Raw genomic sequence first — 17,942 nt, forward strand, 5'->3', positions numbered from 1 at the left:
AGCTCTCAGTCATACATCATCCTGACTTGCAAACAGACCACCTTTCTTCAATGTTGTTGAAACAAGATCCAGGCCCAACCACAACATGGGAGTACGTTTGCCACAATGACTGCAGCAGTTCATTAAAGTGGGTCACTACCACCAATCAAGCACCATCTACAACAGGATTATGCAACATTTCTGCATTAAAAAGGGTCAGTTAGGGATGGGTATTATATGTTGGCCATGCTAGCAACACATACATTCAGTGAATTAAAAATAAATTCACATAAATTATCTTAAGTGCACACAAACATGGTTGTGTTTTGCTGAGTTAATCACAAGAAAAAGATAATTATTGAGCATCACAATTTTAAAATGACTTACACATAAAACTACAAATATATCTGTACCTAAACAATGTAACATAACAGGATAAAGTAACTTTTTTGTTGAACCATCTTTGTATTATACAATAAAGTAGTAGATTTGGTGTGTGGACATTTTCACTGAATGCTATACTTATTATTTGCCAGGAAATGTAAAATAAAATTTAAACTGGTCGCTCTTCTGGCTCAAAAAACTTGGGAGTTAATTCTGGCTTTGATATGTTTACGTCATGACAAGTTGCACATTAATCTCAGGCTCACTTGCTGACTTCACTGCTGGCTCATTCTCAATTCTAGACTGATTTAGGAAACTCAAACTCTTAGTTACAGGATAACATTATATTTAAAAATCAGTGTTGCAGAGCATAGATCTAGTTTATCTCCATGTTGATGGTTACAAAGAAAAAAAATGTACTTAGCTTTCGAACTGATAGACAAGACAAATGGCAGAACAGGCACAAATGACTCTGCTTTAAAATGGACCATTCCAACATTTTCAAGGAAATTAAATCCACTTTAATGCTTACAGACAACTAATCGGAAGGCACCATACAACTTATAGAGTCAGAAAGTCAGAGTTGTACAGCACGGAAAAAGCCCCTTCAGTTCAACTCATCCATGCCAACCAGATATCCTAAATTCATCTAGTCCAATTTACCAGCAACTGACCCATATCCCTCGAAACCCTTCCTATTCATAAACCTATCAGATGCCAAATAGCTTATCCTGTAGTTATATTTGTTCTGAGAATTAAGTCTAGTTTCACTCCATGACCAGTGCATAATTAAACTAAAGGTAGCTTCCTGAGCATTGGATAGACCAGGCGAAAGTGAGGACTGCAGATGCTGGAAATCAGAGTCTAGATTAGAGTGGTGCTGGAAAAGCACAGCAGGTCAGGCAGCATCCGAGGAACAGGAAAATCAATGTTTTGGGCAAAAGCCCTTCATCAGGAATGAAGATTCCTGATGAAGGGCTTTTGCCCAAAACGTCGATTTTCTTGTTCATTGGTAGACCACCATGGTTATAAAATGTTGATTTGGTCTGCTGTTATTCTTGTTAAAACATGGAAGCTAAAATAGTTGAAGGATCAGATAAGTTCCAAACAAATCTTTGAACTAGAAATAATATTTCTAAATAAACATTGAGGATAACAACCTTTCAGCTCCCTATAAATTACTGTGATGCTAGGATGACAAATTTATGTTTAATGATGTTAGTTGGATTTACATTGCAATGTAAAATAAGAAATGTACAAAATGCATGACTAGAAAAATCATGAATTAAACAGTCAACTGAGTTAGATGCACACAGAAGTCCTACATTTGGAACTGGCTAAAACTGTGGAGACATAAGTTTGTGGTTTACAATGGGTTTGAGACACAACACTAGTAGTGCTCCTCAAGAGTCAGTGTTAGGCTCCCTATTCTTAACAATATTAATGATCTGGAAAATTGGCAAAATTATTAAGATACCAATTGGTAAATTTATGCAAAAAAGTTAATGAATACAAACCTCCATTAAAAACAACTGATCTACTGTTGGAGCATTCAATGGCAAATAGTATTTAAGAAAAAAAATTGCAGTGTCATGCATGTAGCTAGGACCAACACAAAGTATACTTCTCATTTATAGGAAATGGTAAAGAGAGCAAAGAATCCAGGTGATACTGCATACAAAGGTGTTAACGTTCATACTGAATGCAGAAAAGCCATAGCCAAAGCTAACAAGCACAGGGTTGTCTGTTGGACCAGACTTACTTTGGTTACATTACATAATGGGTGATAGTCATGGCCTTGGAAAAGGTTCAAAAGAGTCAGGAGAATACTGTCTAGCTGAAGGAACTTTCCATTTACTCAGCTAGTCTTAAAAAAGTGAACCTATTTACTTTACAGCAATGCAGACTTGGAGACGACTTGACAGCTATTTGAAATAATGAAGTTACATGCTTGTTCACAGTCTATTTTAATTTCACGGATTGGGAATAGCCAAGGGACATTCATTTTTTCATCTTTGGCTTTTCTCATTTTACCTTGGTTTAACACATTGCAGGTTGATGGCCATTTTCTGTCTCCTTCTGTCAGTTATCCATTCCTATTTTAATTCTCTCACCATTGCATCTTTCCATCTGGTCTTAGGCCTTCTTACTGACAGCCTCATCTCCATCACTAGACCTTTTCAGCAATAGTTGACCAAGAATCTCTTATTAGTGACTTTCTTTGATGCTTCCTCATTGCTCACTGATGCCCTGATATACTCATGCCTTTCATGTCATGCATCCATCTCAGCCACTCTATCTCTCTTCTTATATTGCCTGTGTTTCTGCACCAGTTAACAAGATTAATATCTCAACTGTGTAGGAGTTTCTTCCTTTCAATTTCAATGATATTCTCTAACATATAACACACCAGTGCACTTCCAATTATTCCAAAGAAATCTTGCCCATTGCTTAATCTGCATTTCATTGCTTGCACTTTCCACCACTGATCACAATTCCACAAAACTACTTCTGACAGGTCTGGGCCCATCACCTTTACTCTTATTCTCTTCCTAGGCTCAAATTGACAGCTCCTAATGTGCTTTTATGAGATTTGTACCTCTACTTCCGATCTCATTGCTCTGTTACTGCATCCAAGTTCAGTGTTAATCCAGACAGTAACTCAATTTTGGTTTTGATATTACTGTTCTCCACACGACTACTTAATCTTGTCTGGCACTCAATACATGTACTGTAATAATCATGTGTGTTTTAAAAGGAACTCAACGAACTTTAGAACCTCTTTGGACTTTATCCTGAGGAACCCAGTCTCACAGTCCCTGTTCCATGATTCAATCTTGAGAGCATGCAGTTAGAGTTGAATTTCTGTGGAGCTTTTCAAATCCTGAATTATTTCCCTTTCCTTTGAATACTGGTACTCAAACACATTGTTTCTGTGCCTTTGGTATTTTTTCGACTCAACTATACCTGAACACAGTACTCACCTGGGAAAATCATAATTTAGGATACATTGCATACATAATTTAGGATAGATAAGTTCCATGTAGGATACATAAGCCAATCAAGAAACATTTAAACTTCTGATGCAATCTATTTTACTAGCTTCAGGTAAGGTTTAGAACTTGAAAACAGATAGTAGATATCTGAAAATCTGTTCCAACTTTCAAGTGCAACAACATTTCTAATAAATAAAAAAACAAAAAATTAGAGGTTAAGAATCCAAACAAAATCAGAAAATACTCAAGCACGTTTGTCAGCACTTGCAGGGATAACATATAAAGTAGCATCTCAGGAGTAGATGCCTCACAAAATGAAATGTTAACTAAGCTGTACCATCTACAGATATTTTCAACTGCTGAACATGTCTGGCACTTCGTGTTTTTGGTTACCTTCCTAGTGCTATTTAAAACAAAGAAGATTTTTTAAAATAAGGACAAAAACCCACAATTGAAAAATAAGATGCTATAATGATCGTAGTTAGAAATCTCACTGAAAATATATGATAGATCATGATATTAAGAAACAGCTAAAACAGCAACAATATTGGCTCTCTGACCAGCTTAATATGAAAGTTCATCACTCACCTTCATGACATTGTCTACGGTGAAGCCACTATTATCTGTACCTAACTCCTTCAGCAAGCGTTCCACCAACTCAATTTGATTTACTAGCAAGCGACCTGGAACTTGTGGCTTCAAAGGCTGCATTAACTGGGGTGGGATAATGAGAAGAGGTCGTACTTCTTTAAGCAGTGCCATTTCCTGAAAAGCAAGGAGATAATTATCTAAGTATCAATGCCTTTGCTTTTTCTGTTCATTAAAATTGGTAATCCTCAGAAGCTGTCAAAGATAATAGATATGATCTTTAATACAACATTACTGGATACTTTCATAACTGTCTAATGATTTTTTTTAGAAAGAACTGGAAGGGAGAAGTTCAATCAGATTCTTGAAAGAATGAATATATCTACAAAGCTGGAAATAAAGAGGTTTTCCAAAAAGATCTACCTTGGATTTACAAAGCAATACTTGGGAGACCAAGGGCAGTTATATACCATACATGCAAAACAATCAAGGGCAGAAACTAACTGAGGGGATCTCCATTTTCAGCTTTGCTTGGAAGAATTAATAATCAATTACATCAAAATGTCCTTAGAGATATGCCCTAGGTCCTACATTTAAGGCAGAAATTAACAGTGATGATGAGAAGCATTTTGAAAATTTATATAAAAATAAGAATGGGACTATAGTGGATCCAATGTCCACAATCCAAACAATACTTGAAATTGAATTAGAATTTTGTTTAGTAAGAAGCTACTAACGTGACACTTTGTGAAACATTAGTCAGCTGAATAGATTAAAAACCTCAAGACATCCAGCAAATTGAAGAAAATTATGATGATGCTAAGAGAAAGCTATTTCTATCATCCATTCAAAAAGTCAGAAGTTGAAGTGAAAATTTCAAACCATTGTACATTCAGCAAACACAAAAAGCGAGGAGTAAATATAAACAGTTCAAATTTACTGATTTTTTAAAAAAGTTATCTATCCCTTCAATGAATAGATGATGATTTTGTTAAGTGTGCTCTTTCAAAGACTTGTATGAGAGAGACGTTTGTGGTTTTAAATAGTCTGGTTGCATATGTAGATTTACACTTTGGTTGCGAGAAAAAATATTTATTTAAAAAGTCGATTCTGTTATTAGAAACCTATTTATTTAGTTCAGAGTGAATAGTACTGGGGTAGCGCACTGAAAATCAATCCCTGCTATTCCAGAGTCATCACAAAACTAGGCAAATCCTCCAATTTACTTGTCTTTTAGACCCACGTTGACAAAAGGAACAGACTTGGTTTCCATATCCAACAAAACTTTCTTTAGATTACAAATAAATAAATTGTACTACAGCAAAACAAAATACAGCATAAAATCTGCTCCCTAGTAGTCACCCTTACCCACTATATGATCAGATAGAGACAAGAAAAAGGTATGGTTGCTGAGAGCAAAGGCCAAGATCAGAAAAGTTCAGTGTTTCCTGTTCACAGGATTTGCTGAGATGCTTCTTGTGATCAGAACATTGCTTTTTGATCTTCTTTCACCTACTTGCAGGAGGCACAGGATAACTGAACCACATTATAAAAGTTTCTTTCTTGTTAATTACAAGTCACAGCTTGCTGTAACTGCTGAATGAAAAGTAAACCGGTTCAGGTTCAAAGTGTTTTATTTACTGCAGTGAACAGAAACAAATTCTGATGCTGTAAAATCTGGTGAGAACTGACACCACTTATTGTTGCAAGGCTGAATGCTATCCAGGGTTTGCGATAGGCAGACATACAGGAGTTGCAACTGAAAGTTGTTGAATCATCAATGAAAATCACCACTTCTGAGCTTACTGAGTGCAAGTTATTGATGATGCAGATGAAGATGGCTGGGCCTCAGATATTACCCTTGGAGAACTCCTTGGAGAACCCTCAAGACATTGCTTCATATGAATGAACCCCAAATACTACCTTCATTTTCTTTTGGTGTTAGGTATGACTCCAACCAGCTGAGTTTTTTTTTTCTCCAATCCTCTATTATTCTGCTTTTGCTCAGATTTCTTGATACCACACACAGTCAAATTTTGCTTCACTTCCACTTTAACCTCACCTCTGAAACTGAGCTCTTTTGCTCATGTAAAGTGCCATTTAACAGCAGTTGGCACCAACCAGCATTCTTAGAACCACAGAATCACTACATCGTGAAGACAGTCCATTTGGCCCACTGAGTCCACACTGACCATCTGAAGAGTGCCCCACTCAGACCCACACCCCTGCCCTATCTCAGGCTAATCCACCTACCCTGCACACTGCTGGACAGGACAGGCAATGCAGCATGACCAATCTACCTAACCTACAGATCTTTGGACTCTGGATGGAAACCGGACCACCTGGAGGGAACTTATGCAGACACAGTGAGAATGTGCAACCTCCACACAGACAGTCACTCCAGGCTGGAATCAAATCTGGGCCCCTGGAGCTGTTAGGCAGCAGTGCTAGTCATTGAGCCATGAGCTGCCCTTAGATGTGGTCCTTGTTGGCCATATTACAGCACTGTTCTGGTGTAACATTATATTTATAGACTCATGGAGATGTTCAGCACGGAAACAGATCCAGAAGGTAGAAAGCAAGAGGCCAACAAGGAGCAGATTAGATCGTGCAAATCTAGAAGTAACAAAATCACGGATGCAAATTTCAACAATAGATTAGCCAAGGCAGCGATGGAGTCAGGCAACGTTCGAGCAGTTGGAAAAAGACAGCCTTCTTGAAAGCTGGATACTCATCTTTAGGCCAAGCAATACACCAAAGGTGCAAATAACCTCAGGCAGGTGCCAGAAAAAAGAATGGAATTGGTGTCAGCGAAAAGCTTGTTGTGTGGACCACAGCAATTGGACAGTGTGTTGGTGTTTCAATATTTAATGAGAATAACTGTCTGCTCATTCAACTCGGTCAGGCAAGAAGTCTAACAACTTCGACATAATGAAGGGATTGAAAGAAGTGACACTGAGACAGAACTGCAGGCCATCAGTGAGCATATAGGTGTCACCAAGGAGATGCATATGGAGAAGTAGAGGCCCAGGATAGATCCGTGGGGGGGCATAAAAATTAATGGTATAGGACCAGAGGAAATACGAATATAAGTTAGGAAAGTGTACCACATATTTGTTTCATTTGTCTACAACACGAGTTAATTGCTTGATCCGAGTTACTTAAGAGTCATACAAACAGAAATAGCCACTTTGGTCCAACCAGTTCATGCCAACTGTAATCCCAAACTCAACTCACCCCACCTGCCTGTGCTCAGCCCAGGTCATTTGCTAGGTCATTTCAGAGGGCAATTATGAGTCAATTGTATAACTGTACATCTGGGATCCATGTGAGGTCCAACCAAATAAGGAAGACATTTGTTCTTAGCCAAAAGAATGTGAGTGAGCCAGAAGGGTATTTACGACATTTGGCAATGGCAATGGTAACATGGTTACGACTAGACTAACAATTCCAGGTTATTTTTCACGGAATTCAGATTTCATCATATGCCAAAGACGAACTTGAATCTCTGTGTCTCTGTCTCTGTCTCTCTCTCTCTCTTTCCCTCCAGGAATGTAATCTGGTACTTTGGACTATTGCTCAACATTGGGCCACAACCCCTCACACATGCAGGAAACAAAAGATACTGAAGAGTATACAAAATTAGAACAAAAATGCCACTTTTAATGCATAGGGAAGTAAAATCCATCAAATCAGTAAACCCACTGGACTTGCTGCAATTTGATCAATATCCATAAGAAACAAGCAACAATATTTAAGTTTATTTGACCAACGGTGAACTTTAAAGTGAAACCTTTGATGTCAAGAAACCCAAGAATTCATAATTTTCACTCCTCAATGGCACACCATATGACTTCCCTGTTCCAACATCACTGTGGATGTGGGCACAGCATGAAAATGTGTCACTCACTACTAAGAGATGCAAGATCAATGCCCATCCATAACCAGGTTCAACACTTCATTTAAATAGAAGACAGACAAACTAATGACTGAATTGTTAAAACAGTACTTCATCCAGTCTTTTCCCCTGACCCATGACACTTACTGTAAGAACTCATGCATTAGCCAGATAAGATTAATATGACTCATGAACATTCTCAACGTAATCTTAATCTAGACATAATACAACATGTTGAATTGGCACTTCAGTCACTTTGAGATCTTTCTTCCAGTTGTTTCATCAAACACAGAACTCCAATTGGGGGCTAATTTGTAATTATTTGAAATTAGAGACAACTTGGAGTTACACTAATAGGCTGCACAATTAAAATTTCTCACTATACTTCAGTACTGAATAGAAAATGGAGATGAAAAACGCAAACTAAAGGAAGTCAGCTCAGAAAGACATTTCACGATTCACTGAGATAATGAGCAATGCGGTTGTAAAAGTACAGCTCTCAAGCTGTACATGAAGCCAGTAAAAAGACTGTTGCCTTCATAGCAAAGCTTATTCTGAATGTCGACATTCAATCAGTTGCCAATGACTTCAGAATGAATCTCCCAGGAACACAGTTCTCCAGTAAATAGACGAAATGATTGTTCCCTAGTAAACACATCTGTGAAATGCAGGGGAGCTCAAAATATTGATGCAGTTGGCGCTCCATGTTGCCAGCAGACAACAAGATGAACATTGTCAGCCACTCTCATGCTTTTGTAATGAGCAAGCAATTACAAAAATTACATCAGCCACCACCCTGCTAGAAACCATTACTATAGTCGACATGTAAGCCAACTCCTTACAAGCCCATCTAGTTACACCCATTAGGGAACTGGTAAAGCACTCCCAGGTTTCTAAACTAAAATAAAGTCCTTCACAATTTCAATGACGATTTCACCAATTCAATATTTTGTTGCTAGTAAGCTTCTATTTCTCTGCTATACTTGATATTATCACAAGTAATAGCACAAAACTTGGCAACCTGTGCATCAATGTACAATTTCCTTGTTCTTATCTTTGTAATGATAATTTTCAAATTTGCCCTTAATTTTTTCTTCTAAATATGAAATTCTTGCAAAGAACGTGACAATGGTAAAGCCACATTAATTAGCATTCATTGGTTACCCTGAGGTGACAATGATGGACCTCCTTCCTTGCATGAAAGCATCTGTCTGTAGTGGTGGTACATCCACCATGATGTTATAAAGAAATCCCAGTATTCTGATCCAGCAATGAGGGGGGAATAGCAATCTATTTTCAAATCAGGCTAATAAGAAACTTGGATCAGGAGGAAAATTTATGTAACCATAATATTCAGAATTATACTCAGGAGATAGAAACTACAGGGGTTAGGAACTTGGACAAGTTTCTGCAATATATTAAACATATTGCAGATAGGGTGCCAGCAGAGGACAATAATGCAGTCATCACTCAGAGCCCTTGGTTCTCTCAAAAGTATTAATCAACGTGGATGAATGCTAATGCTGGTTGAGGAACATGGTAGGAGACTAGCCAGGTGTTTAACCTGAAGCAGAGAAAGACCTCAGGAGGTTTATGGTTAATTGGAGGACTCTCGAAAAGTCTCACATACCTAACCTGACATCACTGTAACCTGTCTGCTTGAAGTAGTCATATCAGGCCCAAAATGTTAATTTTGTTCCTTTCTCTTCACAGATTCCACCAGAGCAGAGTTCCTCCAGCACTTAGTTTTTATTTTAGATCTCCAGCAGCAGCAGTATACTGTTTTGAAAGCCTCTGCGACCCCCATCTTTTTACAGTGTAAGCTATTGATGGGGCAAGATATTTCCTTGAATGATGACGGCAATACCTGGGAGACAACCGTATTGATGACAGTGAGAGTGCATTTATGTCATACGGTGCTTTACTCGTGTGCGGAACAGATCTTTCAACTTGAACAGTGCCCACATTTAAGAGATAGGCCTTGAATGATTAAAAGTGATTATAATCACCTAGTCTTATCCTGGTATGATGCATGGGTGATTTTTGATTGGTCAATGAAATTCACATTATTAGACTTCACAATAATTGTTTACAACTAGTGGCTTAATGGGCCTGTATCTCCAAGGCTGAAAAATCAGCATTTCATATCCCACAAGAAGTGATCATACCATACAATAGCTGTACATTGAACCTCAAAGGAATAAGACATTCCTTAAAAGAGAGGTGACCAAAGTAGGATTGCCAGAGGCAATAAATTAAAATCTGGTGTATATTTCGCTAATTATTTCATTTGACATATGTTTCAACTAAAGTAAGTGCAAAACTTATATGTCCTAGTGCAAACAGACTTAACTCAAATGATCTACGCCAGTCTTTATGTGCCAAAACTTCAACTTGATTACTTAATTTCACTTATCAATGTCAACTGATATCCTTCCATTCCTTTCTCCCTCATTTACTTAACTAGTTCTTCTTTAGCTGCATCACTGCTCATCCATTTGAGCACATCAAGTGGGAGTGAGTTCCACATTGTTACCGCTGAGTAAAGATGCTTCTCCTCAGTATAAGTAACGACTGTTGACTCTTAATTCAGGACGTCACAAATTTCAGTTTAAAGAGAAATAAACCTTTATTTATTGATGTCAGTCTTACACTATAATCAACTCCTTTTGACCTGTAAAATGGCCCATTAAGTCTGCGACAGACTCTGGGTGACACTAAAGAAGTCTGATAGCCTTCTTTTGGTGGCAGCCCTTGATGAATCTCTAAAGCAGTACACTTTATCTCTTGTTTGGGTATGACTGATTTCTTAACATCACATGGCTAATTGCTATTACATTATTAAAACAGGAATTTTTCAACCTTACAATGACAAAGGATTGCTATCTTCCTGTTACATACACTGAATTGTTCACATAGATGTACAGCAAGGAAACAGACCCTTCAGTCCAACCTGTCCATGCCGACCAGATATCCCAATCCAATCTAGTCCCACCTGCCAGCACCTGACCCATATCCCTCCAAACCCTTCCTATTCATATACCCATCCAAAAGCATCTTAAATGCTGCAATTGCACCAGCCTCCACCACATCCTCTGGCAGCTCATTCCATACACATATCACCCTCTGCATGAAAACGTTGCCCCTTAGGTCTCTTTTACATTTCAAGGTTTGTGCGAAGATTTGTAGCTCGGGTGCTCGTTGTTGTGGTTCTGTTTGCCGAGCTGGAAGTTTTTGTTGCAAACGTTTCGTCCCCTGGCTAGGCGACATCATCAGTGCTTTGGAGCCTCCTGCGAAGCGCTTCTTTGATGTTTCTTCCGGTATTTATAGTGGTCTGTCCTTGCCGCTTCCGGGTGTCAGTTTCAGCTATCCGCTGTAGTGGCTGGTATATTGGGTCCAGGTCGATGTGTTTGTTGATGGAGTTTGTGGATGAATGCCATGCCTCGAGGAATTCCCTGGCTGTTCTCTGTCTGGCTTGCCCTATGATAGTAGTGTTTTCCCAGTCGACTGGGAAAACACTACTATCATAGGGCAAGCCAGACAGAGAACAGCCAGGGAATTCCTCGAGGCATGGCATTCATCCACAAACTCCATCAACAAACACATCGACCTGGACCAAATATACCAGCCACTACAGCGGATAGCTGAAACTGACACCCGGAAGCGGCAAGGACAGACCACTATAAATACCGGAAGAAACATCAAAGAAGCGCTTCGCAGGAGGCTCCAAAGCACTGATGATGTCGCCTAGCCAGGGGACGAAACGTCTCTTTTACATCTTTCCCCTCTCACCCTAAACCTATGCCCTCTAGTTCTGGACTCCCCAACCCCAGGGAAACGACTTTGTCTATTTATCCTATCCATGCCCCTCAATTTTGTAAACCTCTATGAGGTCGCCTCTCAGCCTCCGACGCTCCAGGGAAAACAGCCCCAGCCTGTTCAGCCTCTCCCTATAGCTCAAGTCCTCCAACCCTGGCAAAACATCCTTTTCAATCTTTACTGAACCCTTTCAAGTTTCACAACATCTTTCCGATAGGAAGGAGACCAGAACTGCACGCAATATTCCAACAGTGGCCTAACCAATGTCCTGTACAGCCGAACATGACCTCTCAACTCCTGTACTCAACACTCTGACCAATAAACGAAAGCATACCAAACACCTTCTTCACTATCCTATCTACCTGCGACTCCACTTTTAAGGAGCTATGAACCTGCACTCCAAGATCTCTTTGTTCAGCAACACTCCCTAGGACCTTACCATTAAGTGTATAAATCTGATAAGATTTGCTTTCCCAAAATGCAGCAACTTGTATTTATCCGAATTAAACTCCACCTGCCACTTTTCAGCCCATTGACCCATCTGGTCCAGATCCTGTTGTAATCTGAGGTAACCCTCCTCGCTGTCCACTACACCTCCAATTTTGGTGTCATCTGAAAATTTACTAACTGGACCTGTTATGCTCGCATGCAAATCATTTATGTAAATGACAAAAAGTAGAGGGCCCAACACCGATCCTTGTGGCACTCCACTGGTCACAGGCCTCCAGTCTGAAAAACAACCTTCCACCACCACTCTGTCTTCTCCCTTTGAGCCAGTTCTGTATCCAAATGATTAGTTCTCCCTGTATTCCATGAGATCTAACCTTGCTTATCAGTCTCCCAAGGGGAACCTTGTCGAACGCCTTACTGAAGTCCACATAGGTCACATCTACTGCTCTGCCCTCATCAATCATCTTTGCTACCTCTTCAAAAAACTCAATTATTTACATAATTTTATGTTAATAAGTAAGGAAGGAGCTAATAGGATCCTGAATTGTTGGCATTCACATACTCTTGTTAATAGGCCAACAACCTCATGAAGGAGTGGCGCTCCAAAAGCTAGTGCTTCCAATTAAACCTGCTGGACCATAACCTGGTGTTGTGTGATTTTTAACTTTGTACACCCCAGTGCAACACCGGTATCTCCAAATCATTGTTAATAGGTAAGGAAGTATGTTGATAGGAGACAGTCAATAAGGTATATAGTGAGAGCAGACAGTCTTATTCAAGGAAACAATTAGCTTCACCCGAGGGAGCAAAGCACACGTATGGCTCCACGCAATTCCGAGATAATGAGACACCTGCTGTGATTTCCGGTCTCAGCCTACCAAAGGACAGGTACAGAGTCAACCATTACAGTAAACCATTATAATAGCAACCACCTGATGAAGGAGCAGTGCTTCTAAAGCTAGTGCTTCCAAATAAATCTGCTGGACTACAACCTGGTGTTGTGTGATTTTTAATTATAATAGAGTTTTTAAACTGTTGAAAGTCTAAAGCATAATGATAAGCCATTAGAAAGGAGTTTTGGACTGTTGAATCCCCAAATTTTTATGACTACAGGCAGTTCTTCTACAAAACGATGGTTGCGCCCTCGTGCAACCTTGTATTATAGAAAAATCACGCTTTAAAAACAGCGGTCACAGTATTGGCGATGTAAATGTGTTACAGCCAACGCATATTTTTTGGGCTTTAAAAATAGTGCAATTTGTCAATGGCATTGTAGTGAATTTGTGTTAACGAAACGTCCGTTACATCATACCAACCTTTACTACCTTATGGTTATGACATCTCGCTTAATTTCTTTCAAATTGGAACCATTTGTAAATGCAAGAATTTATACAATAGTTAAGTTTTAAAACATCCCTTAACTTGAACTGGGATAAAATGATCCAGTGAATTGGATGGTGGTCATACAAATTCTGCCTGGAGACAGGCCAATATGATTGCAACTTAAACTTATGCAAAATCAAGAGACAGGTGTTATCCTTGGGGGGAGAAACAAAACATAGACATACAGAGAGGGAGAGAATGAAAGAGTGAGACAGAAACAGCTGTTGTGAAGCGTTAGGGATGGCTGCTTTTGTATCAGCAACCAAGCAGGATGCTGATTATAACTCTGTTCGAAAAGGAGGCTTTTGAATATTCAAGAACAAAAAGAGTTGGATCAGGGATACTTAAAAGGCTGACAGCAATGAATTTTTAAGGACACTGGAAAACTGGCCATGGCAAGGAGAAGGATGACTGACAGACAATAGATGCAGAAGTAGGCCACTCTGCCCTTCGAGCCTGCACCACCATTCAATATGATCATGGCTGATCATCCTTAATCAGTATCCTGTTCCTGACTTATCTCCATAACCCTTGATTCCACAATCCTTGAGAGCTCTATCCAATTCTTTCTTAAATGAAGACCAGAACTGCACACAGTAGTGATGAAAAGAAAGAGCTTGGAACCACATCAAATCTTTCATAAAAGTATATTTTATCATGTTAATTAACTAATAGAGACATACCTTTTTGACCAGCTGCCCGCTTAGTCAGGTTAAGTCAATAGATTTTAGTTTGTTTCTTAAAGCAAAAGTTTTGGAATGCTGAATCTTGTCTTTCGGTCATGTTGGTTCGTATTGAGGAACTCATCTCTTTTGAAGAGTCATGATTTGGAGATGCTGGTGCTGGACTGGGGTGTAAAAAATTAAAAATCAAACAACACCAGCTTATAGTCCAACAGGTTTAATTGGAAGCTAGTATGCTTCCAATTAAACCTGTTGGAATATAACCTGGTCTTGTGTGATTTTTAACTTTTGAAGAGTGATTAGCTTCTTGGGTTATTGCAACAACTTAATTGCAATATCTATCTTGCTGAACAATTTAATTTTTCAAGAACTCTTGATTTTATTTGTTCAGATAACAAACTCAATTTTGTTCTTTAAATATACAGGGTCATTTGTTGAAACCTTTAATAGAATTAATCAATTAAATTTGTGATTTCTTGATAACAGAATCCTAACTATTATTGAGATGAGGAAACAAGTGGCTAATTCAGGAAATAAAGAATAGGTTTGGAAGAAAATTATGTGTGGGGATGAAACAAAACAAGTCTAGAGATAGCAACGGATTTCAAAGATGGAGAAAATCTACCTTTGCTTATTTTACAAATTAATTCAATCTAATATTTTTGGAACATTAATATCTGAGTTTGCATTCTGAAAGCTAATTAATCAAAAATATATTTAAGAAAGTAAGAGAGCAGTGAATTGACAGTTGTGTCCCTTTGCCTCAAAAGCATAATCGACTAACCAATGTTTACACGTTGTACCATTAAGAGAACATTCTGATTTAGTACCATCTTGAAATGATACGAATGTCACTGGCTTTCTCACTTCTACTTACTTCCACTACTCCTTTCTATGTCATGATGGTGAAATCCATATTGTTGGACAAAACCGTTCACAACTCATTCAGGTATGTCTTACTTTATAAATTCTGAAAAGGATTCTCAGGTTATGGACATTCTTGTCAGAACATTAGACTTAAGAAAAGGACATTCAGCTTCTTGAGCCTCTTCCATTATTCAGCTGGTTCACAGCTGGACTTGAACTCATTGACAACTTTGTTGAAGAGCCAAAAGGGCTCATGTCCGAAACGTCGATTCTCCTGTTCCTTGGATGCTGCCTGACCTGCTGCGCTTTTCCAGCAACACATTTTCAGCTGTGAAGAGCCAAAACTTCAGGTGAGAGTGACTGTCCTTGATATCAAGGCAGCAATTGACCATGTGGAGCTACAAGTTGTTCAGTAAAACTGAAATCAACATGAATCAGAGGAGCACACTTAACTGCTTGATATTGTACGCAGCACAAAGGAAAAGGGTTATGGTTATTGGAAGTCTATCATACCAGCTCCAGGACATCTTCGCAAGAGTTCCTCAGTTTCTTTCCTAGACCCAACCACCTTCAGCTCCTCCAATGACCTTTCGTCCATCATCAGATCAAAAATGGGATGTTTGCTGATAACTGCACAACATTTAATACCATCCGAAACTCTTCAATACTAAAGCAGTCCATTCTCATCTGGTCAATATCCAATTTTGAGCTGATATGTTTTATAAATATTACTTAACACTTAAGTGCCAAACAACGGCATCACCAAGAGAGAATCTAACTGTCTCCCCATTACCATCACTGAAAATTCCACTGAACAGAAACTGGACCAGCCATATAAACATCACTGCTACAAGATGGGTTCAGAGGTTAGGGATGCCAGTGAATAACTGAGCACCTGACGGTGCAAAGCCTGTTCACCATCAAAAGGGACCAAAATGGTGTATGAAGGAATGCATTGTGGTGCAGTAAATGAATGTGGCTCGACACAAGAAGCACAGCATCATCCAAAACAAGGCAGCCTACTTGACTGACATGACATCTATCATTGGTGGTGATATATTCACTATAGTTGTATCCAAACCACATGAATGCAATGGTTCAACATGCTGGATCACCATGAACTTTTGAAATGCAGTTAAAAGAAAGACAACAAATGCTGTACAAACCAGCAACACACATCCCTCAGTTGGGACCAATCTTACTTCTGGAATTCTTGAACTATTATATTCAACAGTTTATTACAGAAGTCAAACATGATCGATTATTGCTATATTTATTGCATGAAGTGATACATCTTGTAAATAGGTTCAGCTATTGAACTGTGTGACAGTTTCACCTTTCAGAACAGATTCGAAAAATACAGGTAAATAAATTCTTAATCCTACAATACGTTATGCCGACTCAAAGCACACATTTGGGATACACAAATCCATCCATCAAACTTCATTTTGGCATACACTCAAGATTGAGACAGGAGAACATACAAGCCAAAAGTAGCAAGATGACCTGCTGGACAAACTATACACAAGATAATTATTTAATGCAAAGATCAACAAATCAGACCCAACTCTCATTTTGTGTCAATAACAAATGAAATTTTGCCTTTTGAAAAATTCAACAATCATATACTGCGTGGGCTTTGCTTTGGCTGTAAACTGCTACACAAGCAAAATTGTTATTAGTTTGATAGCACTTTGTAGCCAACTGACTGAAGCACACCAACGTGTAATGAACAAGCTCAATTTACTCATTCAAACACAGGTAGAAACTTCCTTGTTCCCAGGAAGACCTTTTGTTATAACTCTTCAATTTACAGTATTAAATAAGTTATCAGCTCCAGTAAGTCAGTCACAGATATCATGGAAATAGATGAGGTAGTGCTGCATCTAGACTGTTGTTTATTTATTAATTGGCCCGGACATAGTAAGAAACAGCAATTAAGACACTGCAATAAACCAGACTAATGCAAACTGCCTCAGTCCTGTCTGAGACAACAACCTGACTATGGCTTTTGTCATTTATGTTGTTACACATAGGGCTGATAGAGAAATGAAATCTTTGTTCTCTAATCTGAGTGAGCAATTTGAATAATCAGCAGCAAATTTTTAATGGATTAAATAAACAGGATGACTAATCTTAAAATCATAGAATCCTGAGTGCAGAAGTTCCATACAACTGTACTCACCTTCCACCCAGACCCATCTGATACCCCATAAGCTTGCATTTCCCATGGCTAATCCACCTAGTTTGCATGTTCGTGGACATTACTAGGCAATTTAGCATGGCCAATCCACCTAACCTGCACATCTATGGGAGGAAACCCACGCAGACAGAGGGAGGATATGCAAAATCCACACAGACAGCTACCCAAGGCTGGAATCAAACCTGGGTCCCTAGTTCTGAGAGGCAGCAGTGCCAACTACTATGCCACTGTGCAGCCCATCACTCAACTTTAGGTTTTTAGTAAAAAAAAAGTATAAGTCATACACACACACACACAAATAGTTTTAAAAGAATATTACAATTTTACCAGTTATGAACAAGCCAGTAAATTGACTAATCTTGGAAAAACTCATGTCTGGCAACGAAGAGGTATTTCACTTCCAAGGTGTGTTAGGTAATTAAATATACGAAGTTATGCACCTGAACTACTGCAGCATTCTTTTGAAGATATGGACTTCTAACTCACAGTGAGTTAGCTACAGTCTCATTACAAAGAAGTTGGTTGGCAGTCCTGGCAGAATTGCTTTTTCCTGAAGAAGGGCTTATGCCCGAAATGTTGATTCGCCTGTTCCTTGGATGCTGCCTGACCTGCTGCACTTTTCCAGCAACACATTTTTAAGCTCTGATCTCCAGTCTCTGCAGTCCTCACTTTCTCCCAGACTTAAAAAGTAA

At 38.9% G+C, this 17,942-nt stretch overlaps 1 protein-coding gene across 4 annotated transcripts in view; it reads right to left on the bottom strand.

Moving 5' to 3' along the window:
* cep104 (centrosomal protein 104) overlaps positions 1–17,942 on the bottom strand; it is a 204,252-nt gene that overhangs the window by 102,487 nt on the left and 83,823 nt on the right. For all 4 annotated transcript variants that reach the window (XM_060851889.1, XM_060851886.1, XM_060851888.1 and 1 more), the window contains one exon: positions 3,948–4,124. In XM_060851889.1, coding sequence (XP_060707872.1) covers positions 3,948–4,124 — 177 coding nt within the window. The remainder of the gene's footprint in view (positions 1–3,947; positions 4,125–17,942) is intronic.

This window comes from Hemiscyllium ocellatum, chromosome 37 (assembly GCF_020745735.1).
Source record: "Hemiscyllium ocellatum isolate sHemOce1 chromosome 37, sHemOce1.pat.X.cur, whole genome shotgun sequence".
Taxonomy (NCBI): domain Eukaryota; kingdom Metazoa; phylum Chordata; class Chondrichthyes; order Orectolobiformes; family Hemiscylliidae; genus Hemiscyllium; species Hemiscyllium ocellatum.